The 17963-nt window shown below is 38.6% G+C and overlaps 1 protein-coding gene across 1 annotated transcript in view; it reads left to right on the forward strand.

Moving 5' to 3' along the window:
- The window catches only part of LOC136857368 (transcriptional regulator ATRX), a 605506-nt gene that overhangs the window by 87079 nt on the left and 500464 nt on the right, over positions 1-17963 (forward strand). Inside the window, exons 6-7 of the mRNA XM_068225161.1 lie at positions 2315-2443; positions 8246-8391. Of these exons, the coding sequence (XP_068081262.1) occupies positions 2315-2443; positions 8246-8391 (275 nt within the window). The remainder of the gene's footprint in view (positions 1-2314; positions 2444-8245; positions 8392-17963) is intronic.

The following is a 17963-nucleotide window of genomic DNA, read 5'->3' on the forward strand; positions in this document are numbered from 1 at the left end:
AACCCCTGGACACTCCAAGTGATTTCTGCTGTGATATTAATGTTTTAATCATTTTAAATATTAATCAAGGTGGCATTATGTAAGCAATAGAAGGAAAATGAATGTTTGGGTGTCGAGAAAACCTCTCGTCAAGAAAGTATCACCGACATAGAAATAACTCAAATATTCTTCTCATGTTTATGACACGATGCTCCTTTACTATCAAAATATAATCTTGTTTGCTGTTAAATTGATTATTTCAACACTGCTGTTATAAAGTGAATTGGAACATACACTCTCGTGGAATGTATTTCCGTATTTTGACATTATATAAAGCTCCTCGGCGTGTGCATGGACACGAAATGTAAAATAATGATGTTTGTAAAGTATGGGTTGTTTCTTGTATCTTGTTTGTTTTTAGATGGGTAGATAATGTTGAAATTTTAAGTTATTAATTCTTTAACTTGACAGACTAATACATACATAGGAATTGTGCAGTTTGATGTTGATGACATTATTCACTCTGCTATTTACATTTTACAGTTTACAAGTTTCTTAGAACAGTATAAAAATATAAATATGCAACATTGGCTAGTTTCATAAATTTGTATACATAGTGACATATCTTATTTAGTTCAATGTCTTGCTGTCTTTACATTTTGTGGTAATCTGTTGTAGTGTATAAAACCAATACCTATTGCTATTAATACCATATTTTATTTTTCAGAAGGCTAGACGCTAGTATATCAACAATGCGAGTGCTAGGAAACTTACTTGGCTCCTAGGTTTGATTGCTGGCTCCTAGATTTAAAATCATTTGTCATTGGCGTACAGTAGACTGTCTGTTAAAGACTGAGTACAATGTTTGGAATTTGGAACCTAATTGCGAATTTTCTTTATTGTCGGTTATCACTTTAGATTTCCCACTTTTCTAAATATAGGAACAAGTCTTCACAACATATCCCTTTGTGAAACTGTCTCATCAGAGAATTTTCCAAAAGTTTCGTGTTGTAGTCGTGTATTATACATAATCATTCTCTGTTTGTGTTATTTCAATACATAACAGTAATATTTAACTTCACTAGTGTGCTGTAATTAATAGTACTGGCACACCATTCGACTGTAATAGCACCAAATAATTAATATTAACAATACTAAGACAGAAATTGTGTTTGCTCTCATAATAACAAACTGAGACTGACTTTCCATCTACAAGCATTAGCATCTGTGGACGAAGGCCTAAAGTATCTTCCTGTATATACTGTGATGCTTGATGTTTCCTTGTTGCTTAATATTATGTTTTATCATTGGAGTTTACTCGAGAAATAAGGTGAAATTGGTCTGAAACTTTGTCTCTGCATATTTATTGATATGTCTCTCTGAAACCTAACTCATAGAAATAAACACAACTCTGTGCTTTTCACCTCAAGAACAGAGAAGCAACACAAAAACTGAGAGTTTCTTGGAATGACTCTCGTGAATATTGTTTCACTTCAGTAGAAACATCATCTTATGGAAATTACGTGGCTCAAACTGGGATTCCAAGCCACTTGTTCTTAGGACTCCATTGCAACTCTGAAGAAGATTCTTGTAAGGACTCCCAGTCGTCAAGTTTTGTGCCGAGAAGTGACTGGGCTCCATCTTTCATGGTTTCCTGCCACCACAGAGTAGGGTACTTGGATAAGGTGCACAGTTTTCTTTTCTGAAAACTTTGACAAAACCAAATGCTTCGTATGTGCCCTAACCTCAGCTGCTGCAGCCATCGAGCACCAACAGCAAAGACGTAGTGTTACAACATTTTGCACTGCATGGCTACAGGTATTTGCCTTGATGTGATTCAGAGTTTGGGAGAAGGTATGAAGGAGGAGGAACAGTGGAAGAAGTTGATGAGTGTTAGGGACAACCTTGATGGATTTGCTGAAGACCTACTCAAATTAAATTTGAAGAACAAATATGGAATCCTTCGTGACTTTGACTGTAATTTGTTAACAAGTGCTGACAAGTTATGCTCCATTGGTTTCTGTAGATATCGAGCAGGGTTTCTCTATATATAAGGAACTACAGAGATCAAAGTGCCAGTAACATACTGTCAAAAACATTGAAGCGTTGTGAGTAATCCATTATAACAAGATTATTAGTACCTAGTAAATGGGATAAAGAAAGTACATGTAACCGGTTTAAACCTTAATAAATTGATTTCATTACCACCTTTTTTGCACCTTTATGTATGTTTTTTCAGACCCATTTTTCTCCCACTTTTCTAACCATACTTTTCACCTTAAAATCTTTTTCCAATTATAAATATTTGGAAAAGTATATTTTGCTTGTATTGTAGGAATGCTGTAACTTCTACGGCGACGGGAACTATTCCCTGGACGAAGATGGCAGCGATAAGTACTGTCGTTGGTGTGGGCAGGGCGGTGTACTCTATTGCTGTTCATCTTGCAGTTGTGCTTTCTGCCGGGTAAGATGTTAGTCTAGGGAATATGTTATTTTGATCGAAGGTATACTAATGTACCTTTCACAACCATATATCTTCCTGGTCTCCACATAACCGCATTCCAAAACAAGTATTCATCCTTCTGTCACGCTTACCCCACACCCGAGATGCTGCTTCCGAAAAACCCTGTAATCACATTCAGGTGCCCACCAAAACTCAAAAACTATTCTCATTTCTATGTACCACACCAACCTCCCATCCCCTCTGGCTCTTTCCCCTGTGAACACTACTGATGTTTACATGTACGCAGCACCACTTTCATTAGCAGCACCACCACGAACAAATGTTACTCATACAAGATAATAAGCTTCATTTTGTTCCGTATTGACAATGAACAGTGACAATTAGAGGAGGGAAGTCCACCTATTCAATACCATTTGATTAAACATCAAATATCTTTATTAGATATAAGGGACTAGTTTCGACCCTATAAACCGGGTCATCTTCAGCCTTAATTACCAGTTAGAAAATCATAAAATCTCACACAACACAATCACCAATATTCTACAGAGATATACAAGGTGTCTGGGTTAAAGGTATAATAATATAAAATTTAATAACTTGAGAAATAATGGAGATATTTATTGGCGGTTTGTTTCTACAACTAGGGTAACTCAAATTGTTTTCTGTGTTCGCTTGCGGTGGTACCACATGCGCATGCATGTAACTGCATTGTTCATGAGAAGCGCACCGGTAACAGTGTGGACTACACACCAGAAGGTGTTCTGTGTGCTTTCGCTCGCGGAGATAATATCCGTTACACTAGTACAACGTAGATTTCGGCGTGAGTATGGACTGTTACCAACTGATGATGTTCCCACTTACGTAACAATCATGAAATGGGACAGGCGCATTTGTGAATCTGGGACCTTGCTGTCGATGTCGGACCACCATGCCAAGCACGCATTTTTAGAGGCTACTATTGATTTAATCTGCATGTTCTTCAAGTGGAGCCCTCATTAGTCAATTCGACAAGCAAGTAGGCAGTTACAGTTACCTTGTTCGACAGTACACCATGTTGTCCACAAAAGGTTGAACCTATGGACGTACAAACTGCAGCTTTTTTCAGAAAATCAAACCTCAGGACAGGCCGCTACGGAAGGCATTCGCTGAGACAATTCTGGCAAAAATTGATTGAAACGAGGCATTCCTCGATTCGGTCTGTTTCTCGGACGAGGCTACATTCCATATTTCTGGCACGGTAAACAAGCACAATTGCCGCTTATGGGAATCTGAACCCCCCCACGTAATGATAGAGTTGGAACGGGACTCGGAAAGTGAATGTGTGGTGTGGATTGTTGAAGGATAGGGTTATTGGCCCATTCTTCTTCGCGGAGCCTACAGTTAATGGAACACGTTACTTAGACATGTTGGAGTAGTGTGTTGTGCCATGACTTCCTCGTGACGTGATCTTTCAGCAAGATGGTGCACCATGCCATTATGCGGAAGTTGTGAGGAATTTCTTGAATCGTGAGTTCCCAGATCGCTGGATTGGAAGAGGTAGTCCATCAATTGCTTGGTCCCCTAGAAGCCCCGACATTATGCCACTTGATTTTTTCCTGTGGGGGTTTGTCAAGAATCAAGTGTACCAGACACCAGTTCGTGATCTACCAGATCTGCGTCATCGCATTCATGCGGCTATCGCAAATGTTATGCCTACAATGCTGCAGAACACTTGGAGAGAAGTGGAATACCGATTAGATGTTTGTCACACCACTAATGGTGCACATATTGAGGTTTATTAGGTATGTAAACAAACATTTTGAGTTAGCCTATTTGTAGAAACAAACTGCGAGTAAATATCTCCACTACTTCTCAAGTTATTACATTTTATATTGTTATACCTTTAACCTGGACACATATATATATGAAACTTATTGACAAAGTGTGTTCATTAGCACTTCCGTGCCATGGTTAAAATACGGTTATTATACTTACATCCTTGGTTGTATGAATAACTTGTCTTCTTTGGAAATGTAATCCTAAGGTAAAACTCTATGAATACACATTCACAATTAAAAGAGAAATAAAACTATATGAATACATATTCACAGTTAACAATAGAGATAAATTAACGTAACAACACATTCAAATCTTCTTCCAGTGATGCATTGCAACGTCTGTTATTAAGGTAATATTTTTGTCATAGTGTTGTATGCTGCGTAATTTCCAAGAGGTGGCTATGTGTCTATAATGATGTTAAGTAGCTGGGTATAACACTTTCGATGAAATAACATTCACTCTATACTGAATTGTTTGATTATTCCAGCGGGATCGGAAGTCTACCTACTTTAATTGTGAATGTCCCCTAGTTGAACATCATAACTACATTTGTCATACAAGATCGTCGTGACTGCTTCTTCCAACAAAACACCATTATCATCATTTCCACTTATCCATCTCCAGCCGAGTTGAGTCATTTATGATGCTTCTCCACCTTCTTTCTTCTTCCACCATTCTTCTGTCATTCTGTTCAATTCTAGGTTCCTTCTTCTTATACTGGTCTTGATAAAGTATATCCATCTTGCTCCGAGTCTCCCTCTTGCTCTTTTCCTCAAACTTAGACTCCACCATCCATTTTGATAACCTCTCCTCCATTCTCATTTCATGTCCAATCCATCTTATTCTTCTCAACTCTTATCATTCAACTGTTCTTGTCCAGTTTTCTTCCTCTCATGTTCATTATTCACTCTGTCTTTCCCGTCACACTTTCTAGGAATTTCATTTTACTAGCTTGAATTTTCCATGGTACCTCCTTCTTCCAAAATACATTCTGGTGGAATGCATTTGCATTTTTTCCCCCACCTTTAGCTAATCTTTATATCCAGTCTTGCATTTTGCATTATTTCGCTTCCAAGGTATTTAAAGCTCTCCTCTATTTCTAGGGTCTTACCTTCAATATTTATGATTCCTTCCTTAGTGCGTTGCCTCTTGTTATCTCTATCGTCTTGCTCTTCTCACCCAATTTCATACCATATTTTACAATTTTCTCGTCCAGTTCTTGTTCTTCCTTGGTGATCATTTCCCACATCACAGTCACCAAATTCTTCCTTAGATTTGTTCATAGTAATAGAGGTGCAGCATGTTCCCCTGTCTTAACCCAGTAACATTCCTGAACCATTCTCTCCCCACAACTTGCATCTGGACACATCTAAAACATTTGCCAACATTACATGCAGAATTTCCATCGCATCATGTACTAGTTTCAGAGCAAATTCTGTCTACCTTTCTGCAAAGTGGAAGACACATCATTGAGTAGAACAGTGTTAAAGAAATTTATGATGTACACTCAATTGTACAAAAATTGGCCATTACAGAATATGACTTTCTTTCAGAAACCTCTTGTTTTTTCTGCATAGATTGTGAGGGATATGTAAGTTGAGGTATAAAAATTGCAACCATGATAAAAGTACAGTACAAAGCATGATTTTTGCTTCCTTTTTCACTTTTCATTACATCTCGTCATACTTAAGGCCGATTCCATTATTACGAATTCTATTAGTGGATCATCATCATCATCATCATCATCCATTTCCTTTGTCCAGCTCCCACTGGGTTGGGACGTTCATGACACCTTTCCTCCTTAACTGTGTTCCAACACAGTATATTGAAGTATTACAGTATATTATTCTTGATCATTTCCAGCCACCTTAGTCTGGGTCTCCCTCTTGCCCTTCTGTCTGGGTTTCCATCATCTCCGTCTGCATCCTTCCCTCTTCCCTCCTCCTAACGTGTCCAAGACATCTAAGTTTATCGCTCTCCATTCTGTTGAAAAGCTTTTCTGCTCTGCTTTCCTTCCTGATGTCCCTATTTCTTACTCTGTCCTTTCTTGACTTTTCTGTCATACTTCATAAAAATTTCATATCACTGGCCTGGATTTTATTCTCTTGTCTTTTTGTCATTGTCCAGGTCTGCTGCATGTCTATATTGGGCAGTAGTACATCTTATACATCACCTCTTTACATTTCAATGGTACTTCAGTCCTCCACACCAGGTTCTTCACACACTGGTAGAATGCAGTTCCCTGTTGAATCCTGTCCAGCCTGGTATCCTGCATCACTTTGCTTCCTAAGTACTTGAAACTCTCCACGATTTCACAGTTTTGTCCCTTTATTTTTATAATTCCTTTTCCTTCCCTTCATGCTCTAGTCAACTCCCTTGTCTTATTCTTTTCCATGCTAATTTTCAGTAATCTCACTCATTATGTCGAGTTGCCCTTGTACTTCCTCTCTGTTTGCTCCTCACACTACAGTGTCACCTGCAAACAGCATTACCTTCAGCTCCTTATCTCCATATTTTACCTTTGTCTCCTTCACAATTTCATCCATAACCATTATGAATAACAGTGGTGACAGCACACTTCCTTGTCGTAGTCCAGTTTCATTCTAAAACCACTCTGCCCTCCCGATGTGTGTCTGGACATTACTGTGACAATTTTTGTACATTGCTTGCACATATTCTATTATTTGTTTTCCAAATCCTTTCTGTTAAATTACTTTTCATACCTTTGCTCTGGGTACACTGTTGTTATAGCTAATTCCACGTTCAGAAAACAATATTGCTCTTATGGAGCTACAAGGAGTGAACTCACCCCAACTGAGACACCCATAATTCTTCGTGATTAAGGGATATTATGCTGTACTTTGTGATGTATTATGAAAGATAGTTATTAAAATAACTACATAACATTTTCTCTTTCATAAATACATTTGTAGGGAGGAAGTACAATGGTGGGAACAGCCATCGCTTAATTGCCTTCCTTCATTTTCCTCCTTCTGTGTTGCTCTGGTACAAGCCTCGTGTAGTCCCTCACTTTGTGAACTGCCGGCAGCTCACTTCTGTAGTGAAGTCATGTACAGTGTTTATTTGTTGCGTGTGTGTTTTTAAGCTTTAAATTAGTGCGTAATTTTCTTGTGTTGAGTGAGAGTTATGTGATAAGCCTACGTGGGTGATTTCTTTCTTTAACATTAATACTGTGATCTTTTGTAAAGTCATGTACAGTATTTATTTGTTGTGTCGGTTTTCTAGCCTCTATTGCCTTGAGAAATTTATTAAATGCAATTAAATGCATCCCTCACCTCTCGAGCCCATAAAAATTATTTGTCTGTTTTCTCCTCCAGTTTGCCTTACACTTCAGTGCTGAGGTTTTTTATGTGACTTACTTCACCTCTGATTCTATACAAACCGGGCGAGTTGGCCGTGCGCGTAGAGGCGCGCGGCTGTGAGCTTGCATCCGGGAGATAGTAGGTTCGAATCCCACTATCGGCAGCCCTGAAAATGGTTTTCCGTGGTTTCCCATTTTCACACCAGGCAAATGCTGGGGCTGTACCTTAATTAAGGCCACGGCCGCTTCCTTCCAACTCCTAGGCCTTTCCTATCCCATCGTCGCCATAAGACCTATCTGTGTCGGTGCGACGTAAAGCCCCTAGCAAAAAAAAAAAAAAAAAAAAAAGATTCTATACAAACCAAAAATAGCCCCTGTAAACCCCTGTCCCCTGTAGTTCATAAAAATAATTTGATGCTTAGTTTCTTCCACCTCTTGTCATGAACTTAAATACTGAATTTCACAGTTTTCCCATGATGGTGTTGAGCTGAGACATTCGATGGCAACCCTGTTGTCATGAGCAATTCTGTTTTCTTAACATGGAATGAGCTATAGCCTAGTTCTTTATGAGTGAATTATAAATTATTTTGATAATTCAGACTTTTGATTTAAAGTCAACTTGTCAAGATAAGAGTGCTAATTTGTGTGTGGTTTTTCAACAGCCATGCATGAAACGGAATCTAAATCGTTCAGTTCTGGACGATGTTAAGTCAGAAGATTGGAAATGCTTCATTTGTCATTCAAAGCCTCTGTGGGATCTCAGGGCACTGTGCGCAGTTGCTCAAGAATATGCCAATAAAACTAAGAAGTAAGGAAATTTTCTGTACTTTTAATTTAATTTTGACATACTTTTATCTAAAGCTGCCTGCTGGGTTTTATCATGACTCCTGGCACAGTTAACTTCTTTGCTGTCTGTTGGAGCACGTACTCGAGCTCCCCATTACCGCTGCATGGTATCAGCCCGAAAATGAACTCAGGCTTGTGCCGCTTTACTTTAATTACTTTGATTGTAATTGAAAATGAACGCAAATGCCATTTGTTGCACATCGTTGGAATCACAAAGATATTCTCTTTGCAATGGCGCTGCTGTAAGTGTTTATCCTCCTTGCATGGCTGAACTAGAGACAAAAGAATTACGCTAGCCGCTGTTTGTTCACACTATGGCTTTCTCATCACATTACATTCGTTTTCTTTGTTAAATGATGGTTTTGAAAGAGAATTGTATTGCGATAATGATTTATTTATAAAAAGTGAGAGTTCACTTGAAATAAGGTAAAATGGGTCCACCTATTCAGTACACAATGTTTTTAGTGTAAAATATAACTATATTTTGTAAATTTGTTACATTTTCTGGGACATTAATTCATTTTACTAGTTTCAAGCCTTCAGGTCATGTTCAGCCATACCATAGTCAAATTGGTACATTAAAAACATTCAAATATATTTAAAACAAGTTATCAAAAACATTTCACAGGAAAAGTTGATGTCCAGCTGAATGATACCATGAGGACAGTGTCTGGCACACTCAAATCCACACCACTTAAATGGCTGCCAGTATTAACCCCTCAGCGCCGACCTCTATACGTGGTATAGACCCCCTTTTCTTCCGTAGCCGCCGACCTCTATACGTGGTATAGACCCATACATGGTTTCGCATTTACGGCTATAGCGCGAAGAGTTTTGGTGTTATGGATATGCAAATTGCTTTGTTTCCAAGAATACATTTTCGGGTTTATCAGTGTTCTAAATAAGTATTGAAAATCGTTGAAGTGAAGCTGCTTTTGCAAGGATAAGTATATGTCAATTATGTCTGAGCACCAATCCCTGCTTTTTTAATAGTCCATTTGCTTCATTCTTTCCCACAGAATAAAATAAAGAAATGATGATCTGAGAAGTTTGTCTTTTCGTGTGATGTTCTTTGCTCTAATTTTGTATTAAGAGTGCGGTTTATTTATTATATTTGTCTTTATTTCTCAGCTTGTAGTCTTTTCGTAACTCTCTACGAGTACTCTGTATAGGCATCAGTTAGTGCTGCTTTCTGTCATACGACACGAGAAGCAGTTGTGCATGGTATATATCTCGTTTGAAAGACGATGTGTCGACCTTTTAATCTGAAATATGTATTGAGTTGGTTTGATTCGTCATAAATGTTATTCCCCTCATTCAGTTTCGTCCTGCCGCTTTCGGTCCCGCTGCAGCTTCATCAGCTTGTGTGATGCACCGCGCTCAATGGCTAGCTCCTGCTGAGTGTAGCGTGCTTGAAATATTGTATAATTCAAATGAAAGTTTAGTCGGAAGTAGTAGTGGCAGTATTAGCAGTAGTGATAATGAAATAGATGATGTAGCAGTGGTAAATGATGAGAGTGACGATGAGGAAGAACCAGTACTTGGAAATTTCGTGTAGGAGGCTATAGATACGCATACAGGTCAAAGGGAAGCTTTCAACAGTGAATTATGATTCCTAGATTCTCCAATAATATTTAGACAAGTCACAGGGACAAACATTGAGCAGTTATCTTATCAGTTTCAACTGATGGAAGGTTTGTTTACGTAGTACAAAATACGCTTCTCGGGCGGGAAACGAAATGTTCAAGGCCGGCGCGCATCAGATAATACAGTTCCAAGGTTGCAGGAAATACGTTTTATCAGGAAATTAGCACCCAAGAGTGAGAAATCCAAACCTCAGAGACGTTGTATCGCGTGTTCAAAACATGGTGAAAAGAAGACATCGGTGTACTGCTGCCAGGAGTGTGCCTTGGGTCTCTGTCTCGAAGAGTGCTTCGAACTCTATCACACGGAACTAAATTACTAAGGAAATGTGAAACAATTATGTAATTATCTTCATGTACATAGTTCTACCATAAGGAATTCCAAATTTCGTGAATATTGGGCCACTCTTATACTAGTAGTAACGCTTTAAGTGAATCGTATTTCAGTCGCGCGTAGTTGAAATCTCATCCGGCCGCGGGATAGGAAGCTCTTTAAACGGCTGCGACGCTGAGGGGTTAACTAACATCCATCCTCCTCACCTTCGAAGGCTAACTGCTCTGAAGAAGGAATGGTTAAAATGTACTGCAAATACACTCTTGCCGATTCATCAGGACTGCAACCCTCAGAAGAATGGAAGATTAAAATCTTGACATCCATCATGGCAACTAGGAAAAAGGCTGGTTGAATCACAGTAGAACATGAATAATGCCTGGAAGGAGGAGTGGGCTGCTTCAAACCCTGACCGGCTAGGATTGATATCTGACCCTTGTAGGAAACTTGCTGGGTTCAACTTGCCAAGAAGAATCTGGGCTTCGTTGAACAGGGTGCGGACCGGTCTTGGAAGATGCAACTTCTGGCTCCACAAGTGGAGAAAAATTTCCAGCCCTCATTGCAACTGCGGTGACGTGGCTCAGTCAGTCCACCATGTTGTAATGATGTGCCCACTTCGGAGCTTCCAGGGAGGATACCACGAACTTCATGCGGCGAGTGAAGAGGCAGTGAATTGGCTAAATTCTCTGGACATTATATTATAATTACCATCCATTGATCCTTCGTCCAATTGTTGTTCTATCTACTTTAGGTGTATATAGTTTTAAGTGTATATTATATATAGTTTCTCTGTACCCTCTATATGCTATGCAAAATAATGCAGGTCTTCCGAGAGCTCTGCCTGAAGTCCATAAAGCCGATACCCCCACGAGACCAATTATCAATTTTAGGCCCAGTTCACTTTACAAAATATCTCAGTTCATCCAATGTTTTTAAAGAACTATTCTTTCATGCCAAAAGATCAATAAAATCAATTTGGGACATTGATTCTTAACTCCTTGGTCAGGTATCCCGTTATAAATTCTATAATCTTGTGATTCCAAAGGTTCTTCCATCGTGTTTCTCATTTCTTGAAGGTCCACTAAATATTTTTGTTTATCTAATTCATGTGTAAAAGCCTTAAGTCTTCCAGTTTTACAGAGAGAATTAATATTGTGTGTTGCAATGTAGTTAATTTGTTGATGTTTAATCCTCTTTAAGTTTAGTTAGTTGCAAATGCTCTGACTCGTTGCTATCTCTCAGGTGGTTACCCACTGAATCTGAAGTATCCTTCACCTGAAGCCTGATTGGACAGGACGGTGGAATTATTTTTCTAAATGACTTTGCCATATTGACTATTGAAGGTAATGAACCTTAAGTGGAGTAAGCTCTGATTTACAACTGTGGTTGTGAATCACAGAAGTTGTCGAGTGTTCGGTCTGCGAGACCTATTTTATTTCACTCAAGTCCGCCGGCAAGCCGGTGAGGACCCCCCTATCCGCCACCTGGGACACGCCACATCGGAGTATCACCTCTCTGCCTGCTATGATACCGTAGTAGTTTTGTGGAATAATAATGATAAATAATAACATATGCTATTTCCATCATGCTAGTAAGGTGAAGAAAACGGGGAGAGTGAGCTTCTTCAACCTCATTGGTACAACTAAGTTGTTAAGCCTTAGAGGTTGCCTCGTGATGTTTTCTGGCTGTTCCTGTTTTTGGTCTGCAAGAGGTATTTTATTTCCCTCAGACCCTACGGGCAAGTCCGGCAAGCCCCCCGATCTGCCACCTGGGACGCGCCTGATAGTGGAACAGGAAAACCCCCACACTAATCAGTGCACATGCACCTACAAACAACTACAATCTAAAAGATCCACAGAAAGTAGACGGCCAAAATTCTGAAGCATCATGTCAAAATCATTTTGGGAAATTTTAATGCCCAAATTGGCAAGGAAAAGAAGTTCCAAACCATTGTGGGACTCTATCCAGCTAACCAGAGAACCAATAGAAACAGTGAAAGATTGATTGGCTTCTGCGAGAGTTTTGATTTAAAATTAATGTCAACTCATTTCCTGGCTCTACCACAAAAGAAAACTACTTGGAGATCTCCCAACCTTAGGGGAATTCCAGTTAGATCATGTAGCAATTTCTAAGAAAATTCAAAGGGAAATTATGAATGTTACAGTCAAGAAAGGAGTTATTGACTTTGATCACCACTCTTCTCTAGTTGAAGTCAAATTTCAACCTAACAGACCCAAAATCAGAACAAACAGAAAACTGCGAATCAACCCGGAACATCTTAAAGAAAACTGAGGCTCCTTTATTGCAAATATCTCCAACCAGAATCCATCCAACTGGTTAGAGCTCAAAGAAACATCTGTAGAAGGATATGCATCCTTCCCAGGAGTCGCAAACACAGATGGTGGAATGAAACCTGTGACGACGAGAGCCTGGAGAGATTGGAATTTCCATAAAGCTGGAAGAACTTGGCAGGAATTTATTAAGATCGAGAAACAACCCTAAAAAATCATCAGATGTGAGAAACGCAAATATAATCACAGAAGATTGGCAGAAATTGAACTGGAATTCACAAAAATAACACACACAACTTTTACAGAACTTTCAGAGAAGCAGTATCAAATTACCAGGCACCTAGCCTTTGTTTCAAAAATCTAGATGGAATTCTAGAAACAAATAACCAGCAAGTTATTTTCAAAATCTTTTAAACTGTGAATCTCCTGGAGAACAACTCACCTTTGAAAAACCCACACCAAATCCAGATTCAGAACCACCTACACACCTACACCTACACCTAAACAAATTATCTTTGAACTGAAAAATAACAAAGCTCCAGGTGAGGACGGTATGATTGCTGAAATGTGGAAAATTGGTAGCAAAAGTCTTGCCTCGAAACTTCATGCTATTCTCAGTGATATTTGGATCATGGAAAAGATTCCTGAGGACTGGAAATGTGCATAATTCATCAACTGCACAAAAAAGGTGATAAAACTGATATCAACAACTATAGAGGTATCTCCTTGGTATCAGTTACCTACAAAATTTTCTCCAAAGTTCTACTGAGAAGACTTGAAAGACAAGCAGATCACCTCATTGGAGAATACCAGGCAGGTTTCAGAAAGGGCAGATCATTCACAGAACAAGTACTCAGTCTCGAAAATATCTTATAAATGTTGCAAAACTAGACAAAAATTGTAGACTTTGTAGACTTTAGAAAAGCATATGACTCCATAGATCGACAGACACTTTTCAAAGTACTCAAATAATTTAAAGTAGACAGAAAAACAAGAGAATTGATCAGACAAACATTAACTGATACTACATCTTTTGGTGTCAACACAGGGGTTCGACAAAGTGATGGACTGTCACCTCTCTTGTTCAATTTTGTTCTAGGAAAAGTAATCCAGAACCAGGGAAAAAGAAGTTAAAGGAACAACTCTTGGTAGACAACTGAAAAACAGAATTCATGTGCAGTGTCTAGCTTTTGCAGATGACTTGGTAGTTCTTTCTAATAATAGGAAAGAAGCAGTCCACTCCCTTGAAAACCTACATGAAATTGCAGCCAAAACAGGACTTCAGATATCATATGAAAAGACCCTGTACATGGAAGGAGCCTCTCAGTTTCTAGATGGGCAAGCTATGACTACTAAATTTGGACAAGTAAATAAATTCAAATACCTTGGAGAAATCATTCAACTTTCTGGATTAAATCGTGAAGCAAATAAGGAGAGAATTACTAAATTACAGAAAGCATATCGAATCACTTGGAACACATATAAGAAAAAATCATTATCTCGGAAAACCTGATGCATAATACGCATCGGAAACCTTAATCATTGGCGGTTGATCACTCATAAAAGATATAGAAAAGCAAGAGAGAAAAATTTTACAGAAAATTTTCTGCCCAGTCTGCCAGGGAGTATGGATTAAAAGGAAATCTTATGAAATTTATTGCCATACTGAAAAAATCTCAAACATTATCGGGAAAAGGAGGCTGAAATTCTATGGTCACATTCTCAGAATGAACAATGATAGACTGATCAAAAGAATTCTAAATCTTGCCCTCACACAGAAAGTCAAAAACAACTGGCTAAATGAAATAAAATCAATCTTTAGGAAATCAGCATCAACCAGAAAACTGTGAAGAAGTGATCTGCTTTCAGGACACTGATTAATGACCATCGTTTCGCGGAGGCAAAAGCTAGAACTAATAAAACCTGGACAGAAGAACATAAGAAGAATTTCAGTGAGAGGATGAAGAGATTTTGGGAAGAGAAGAAGGCAAAATCATCAGTTAAATAAGTTCAAGCCTGCACCTCAGTTGGGCATAACATTTTTGAAAAAAAGAAGAAAAGAGAAACATATGCTATTGTTCCAGATATGTTAATGATGTATTAGTCATAATAGACCATGAACTCTTTCCAACTAGAGAATAAAGTAAGCGTAAACAAAACTATGTGACTTAAACTGTTTCACACTTCTTTCCTTCTTAGTCTGCCCAGTAAGTAATCTAAATTTTAAAATTAGTGTTGTTTCTGAATGTTTGAAGTATAATGTATTGAATACGAAAGCATTATTGATTGAAAAAATACATCATTGTTCCAATCTTTTGGTCAATAACTTACATATCCAATATTTGCTTGTGGAAATCTCTTTTATCCTACCGTTGTCAGATGTTAAGATGGTTCCGTGGTTTCCCATTTTCACGCCAGGCAAATGCTAGTGCTGTACCTTAATTAAGGCCATGGCCACTTCCTTTCCACTTCTATTGTCGCGGCCACCAAATTAGGCAGGTCAGAGAAATTACGCTGTTGCCAAGGTTATGTAGCAACTGGCGAAGAAATGTCTAACTGAACACATTATTTCGGAGCGCGAGGCAAGTTGTTATCTCTCAAGCTCCTGATGTTACTTCATACAATGTTCCAAAACAAATTATACTACAAGCTTCAGAAAAGATTGCTGATTTCAGTGGTATAACTATTTTCCATGTAAACCACTTCAAATAATTATTAAAAGTAAAATCTTGGAATGAGTAAATTTAAATCCGTAGAATCATGTATTGAAAATTTCAGTAAGCGGCCAAGTTTTTATTTCTTCAGCCAATAAAATTTTGTCTGCAGGAAAAATGTAAAAAATTGCCTGACTTATATTTTTTATCTGAAACATATTTCCTTGAGTCTTGTAATTTTCCTGGAAAATGGCTCGGAAAGCGATCATGTAAATGTCGCTGGCTGAGGCAGTTCGGGGCGCGCGCGCCAGCACAGGCTGCAGGACGCCGTAAATACTTTCGGATTACATATTAATCCGTATCAGTTTTATTACATTATAACTTTAAATGTTTGAATACTGTATATTGTACTGAGTAATATGGAAAAAGAACTACTTTAAAGAATAGGTTAACATTAATTTACAATGAATTAAGAATAGGGTTCTAGCTTGAAGGCAGTCTAAGATTTCTTAGTCACTGTCATCACACATCTCACTATCTGTTGAGTCGTCATTTACACGGATGATGAATGGCTCCATTCTTTCGTCCCGTACTATTTCCTTGGCCCAATTGTCTGATTGAAGATTTTCCGCGCGATTGAAGCACTTTTCCCAATTTGCAGCAGTCACACGGTCGATGGTTTCTGACGTGAGTTTTTCTAAGTCCTTTATTTTGAATGTCTTGGTCCTCTCTGCCACTTCTCTCTTGACTTGAGCCCAAATCAGTTCACATTCACTATCCATTTTAACTGCACTTACGGTGCGAGCTCAACAGCTGCATGACAGGGAATGACATGGGTAAGGTGGCCTGGAGCGGATGGGCTTCAACTAGACAGTGCACTGCACGATCAGCGTTGCCAATCCGTACCCGGAGATAAGCGACTCTCGACCATCTGTCGCTTTGCCGTTCCCATATCTGACGACAGTGCAGTTTTCCTCACCCGCCTAATTTGGTGGCCGCGACAATAGCCCTTTCCTATCTTATCGTCACTATAAGACCTGTCTGTGTCGGTGCAACGTAAGTCAACTTATTTGATTTATATTTAACCCCTCAAGCTGGGAATGAAATTCTCTCGCCAGAACCTACGGGCGGTAATTTAAATGGCCAAGCAGCAGCTGTGTTACAGTACTTCATATAAACATTTATATCTCAACAACGTTTGCATATAAATAACCCAAATTTTGAGGAGATGCACACCACAAAAAAAGAAAAAAAGAATTTTAACTCGCCTAAAAGTTGGCTTTAGTGTGATACACTTTGAAACGCCCATCTACACAGAGCTCAACGCCGTACTCCTTGCACCAGAATGGTGTTTCCTTCTGTTTTCCAGTTTTTTGCATACACACCACACACCTTATATAAGGTTTAGCTTTCTACTCTGTGGGAGGGAGCCTTTCAATGAAATGTCGAGCAGTAAGTCTCTGTGGAGGAGGTGTTTTGGAAGGTCTACCAAGTTTACGGAAATTTGCAGTCTTTCCATGGATTTCAATAAGTTCCTGCACTAGCTGAATTTTGTAATAGAGGTGACTGATCTTTTTCATATTCCAGGATGCATTGTAGATAAGGGAATTGTGAATTGCTGTGTTCAGTAATTGTCTGAAAAGTTTTATGTACCATTTTATGCAGCACTTCCTCTCTAGGAGGTAGGGCTGCATTTTCTGATCTTTGAGAGCAGCATCCCCAAAAACTTATTATATTCTGTGATGCCAGTGGGTTTTTCTATTTCTTTGCATTATTTCTCTGAGGTTATCATCAAGGCATCGTGAAATGTGGAAATGAAAGAAACCTGTTTCTTGTTGAGCCATTTCAGAACCATGACACCCTGTAATAATAATAATAATAATAATAATAATAATAATAATAATAATAATAATAATTTATATAACTAAAATTGTATACACTACCTTACAGTTTTCCACAGTTCTCTGAAAGTCACAACTCTATTATACTGTATATACAGAATTAGATGTAAAAATATAACTAGCCTACATATTAACTTCTCAAGCCGGGAGCATGTGAATGTCATGCGCGTGGTAGTCGTATCTATCACCGGATGCATGGGACATTCACGCTAAGCGCATCACTTGTTCGAAAACAGTGTAGCTCTGTCATCTCTTGACATTTCTCTGTACTACGCGACGTATGAAACCTTGAGACTCGATTCTTCCCCCTCGTGTGTTTTCTTAGGCCTTGAACTGTAACTTTGTGATAAAATACGTCTCCGTTTCATGTTGCCAACTGTTGTTGTTTCAAGTGAAAGCATGGCAGGTCTGAGTACGTCATATTATGTCACGTCTGAACAAATTGTTGAATGTTTAGACGAACCGAGTGATAGTGATATTATAGTATTTGATAGTGGTAGTGAGTTTGACAGCGATGAAAGCAATGGCAATTTTTTTTGCCAGAAAATAACGACGTAAGTGTACATATTGACGGCAATAGTGATATTGCAAAATGTCTTGCCAGTGAAGCGTCAATGTACACAAGAAGAATGGAAATGGGACAAAGTGGATGATTCAAACACCCCACAAAAAATTCCATTCACTGGTACATGTGAAGCTATAAACCAGGTGCAG

This window comes from Anabrus simplex, chromosome 1 (assembly GCF_040414725.1).
Source record: "Anabrus simplex isolate iqAnaSimp1 chromosome 1, ASM4041472v1, whole genome shotgun sequence".
Lineage (NCBI taxonomy): Eukaryota > Metazoa > Arthropoda > Insecta > Orthoptera > Tettigoniidae > Anabrus > Anabrus simplex.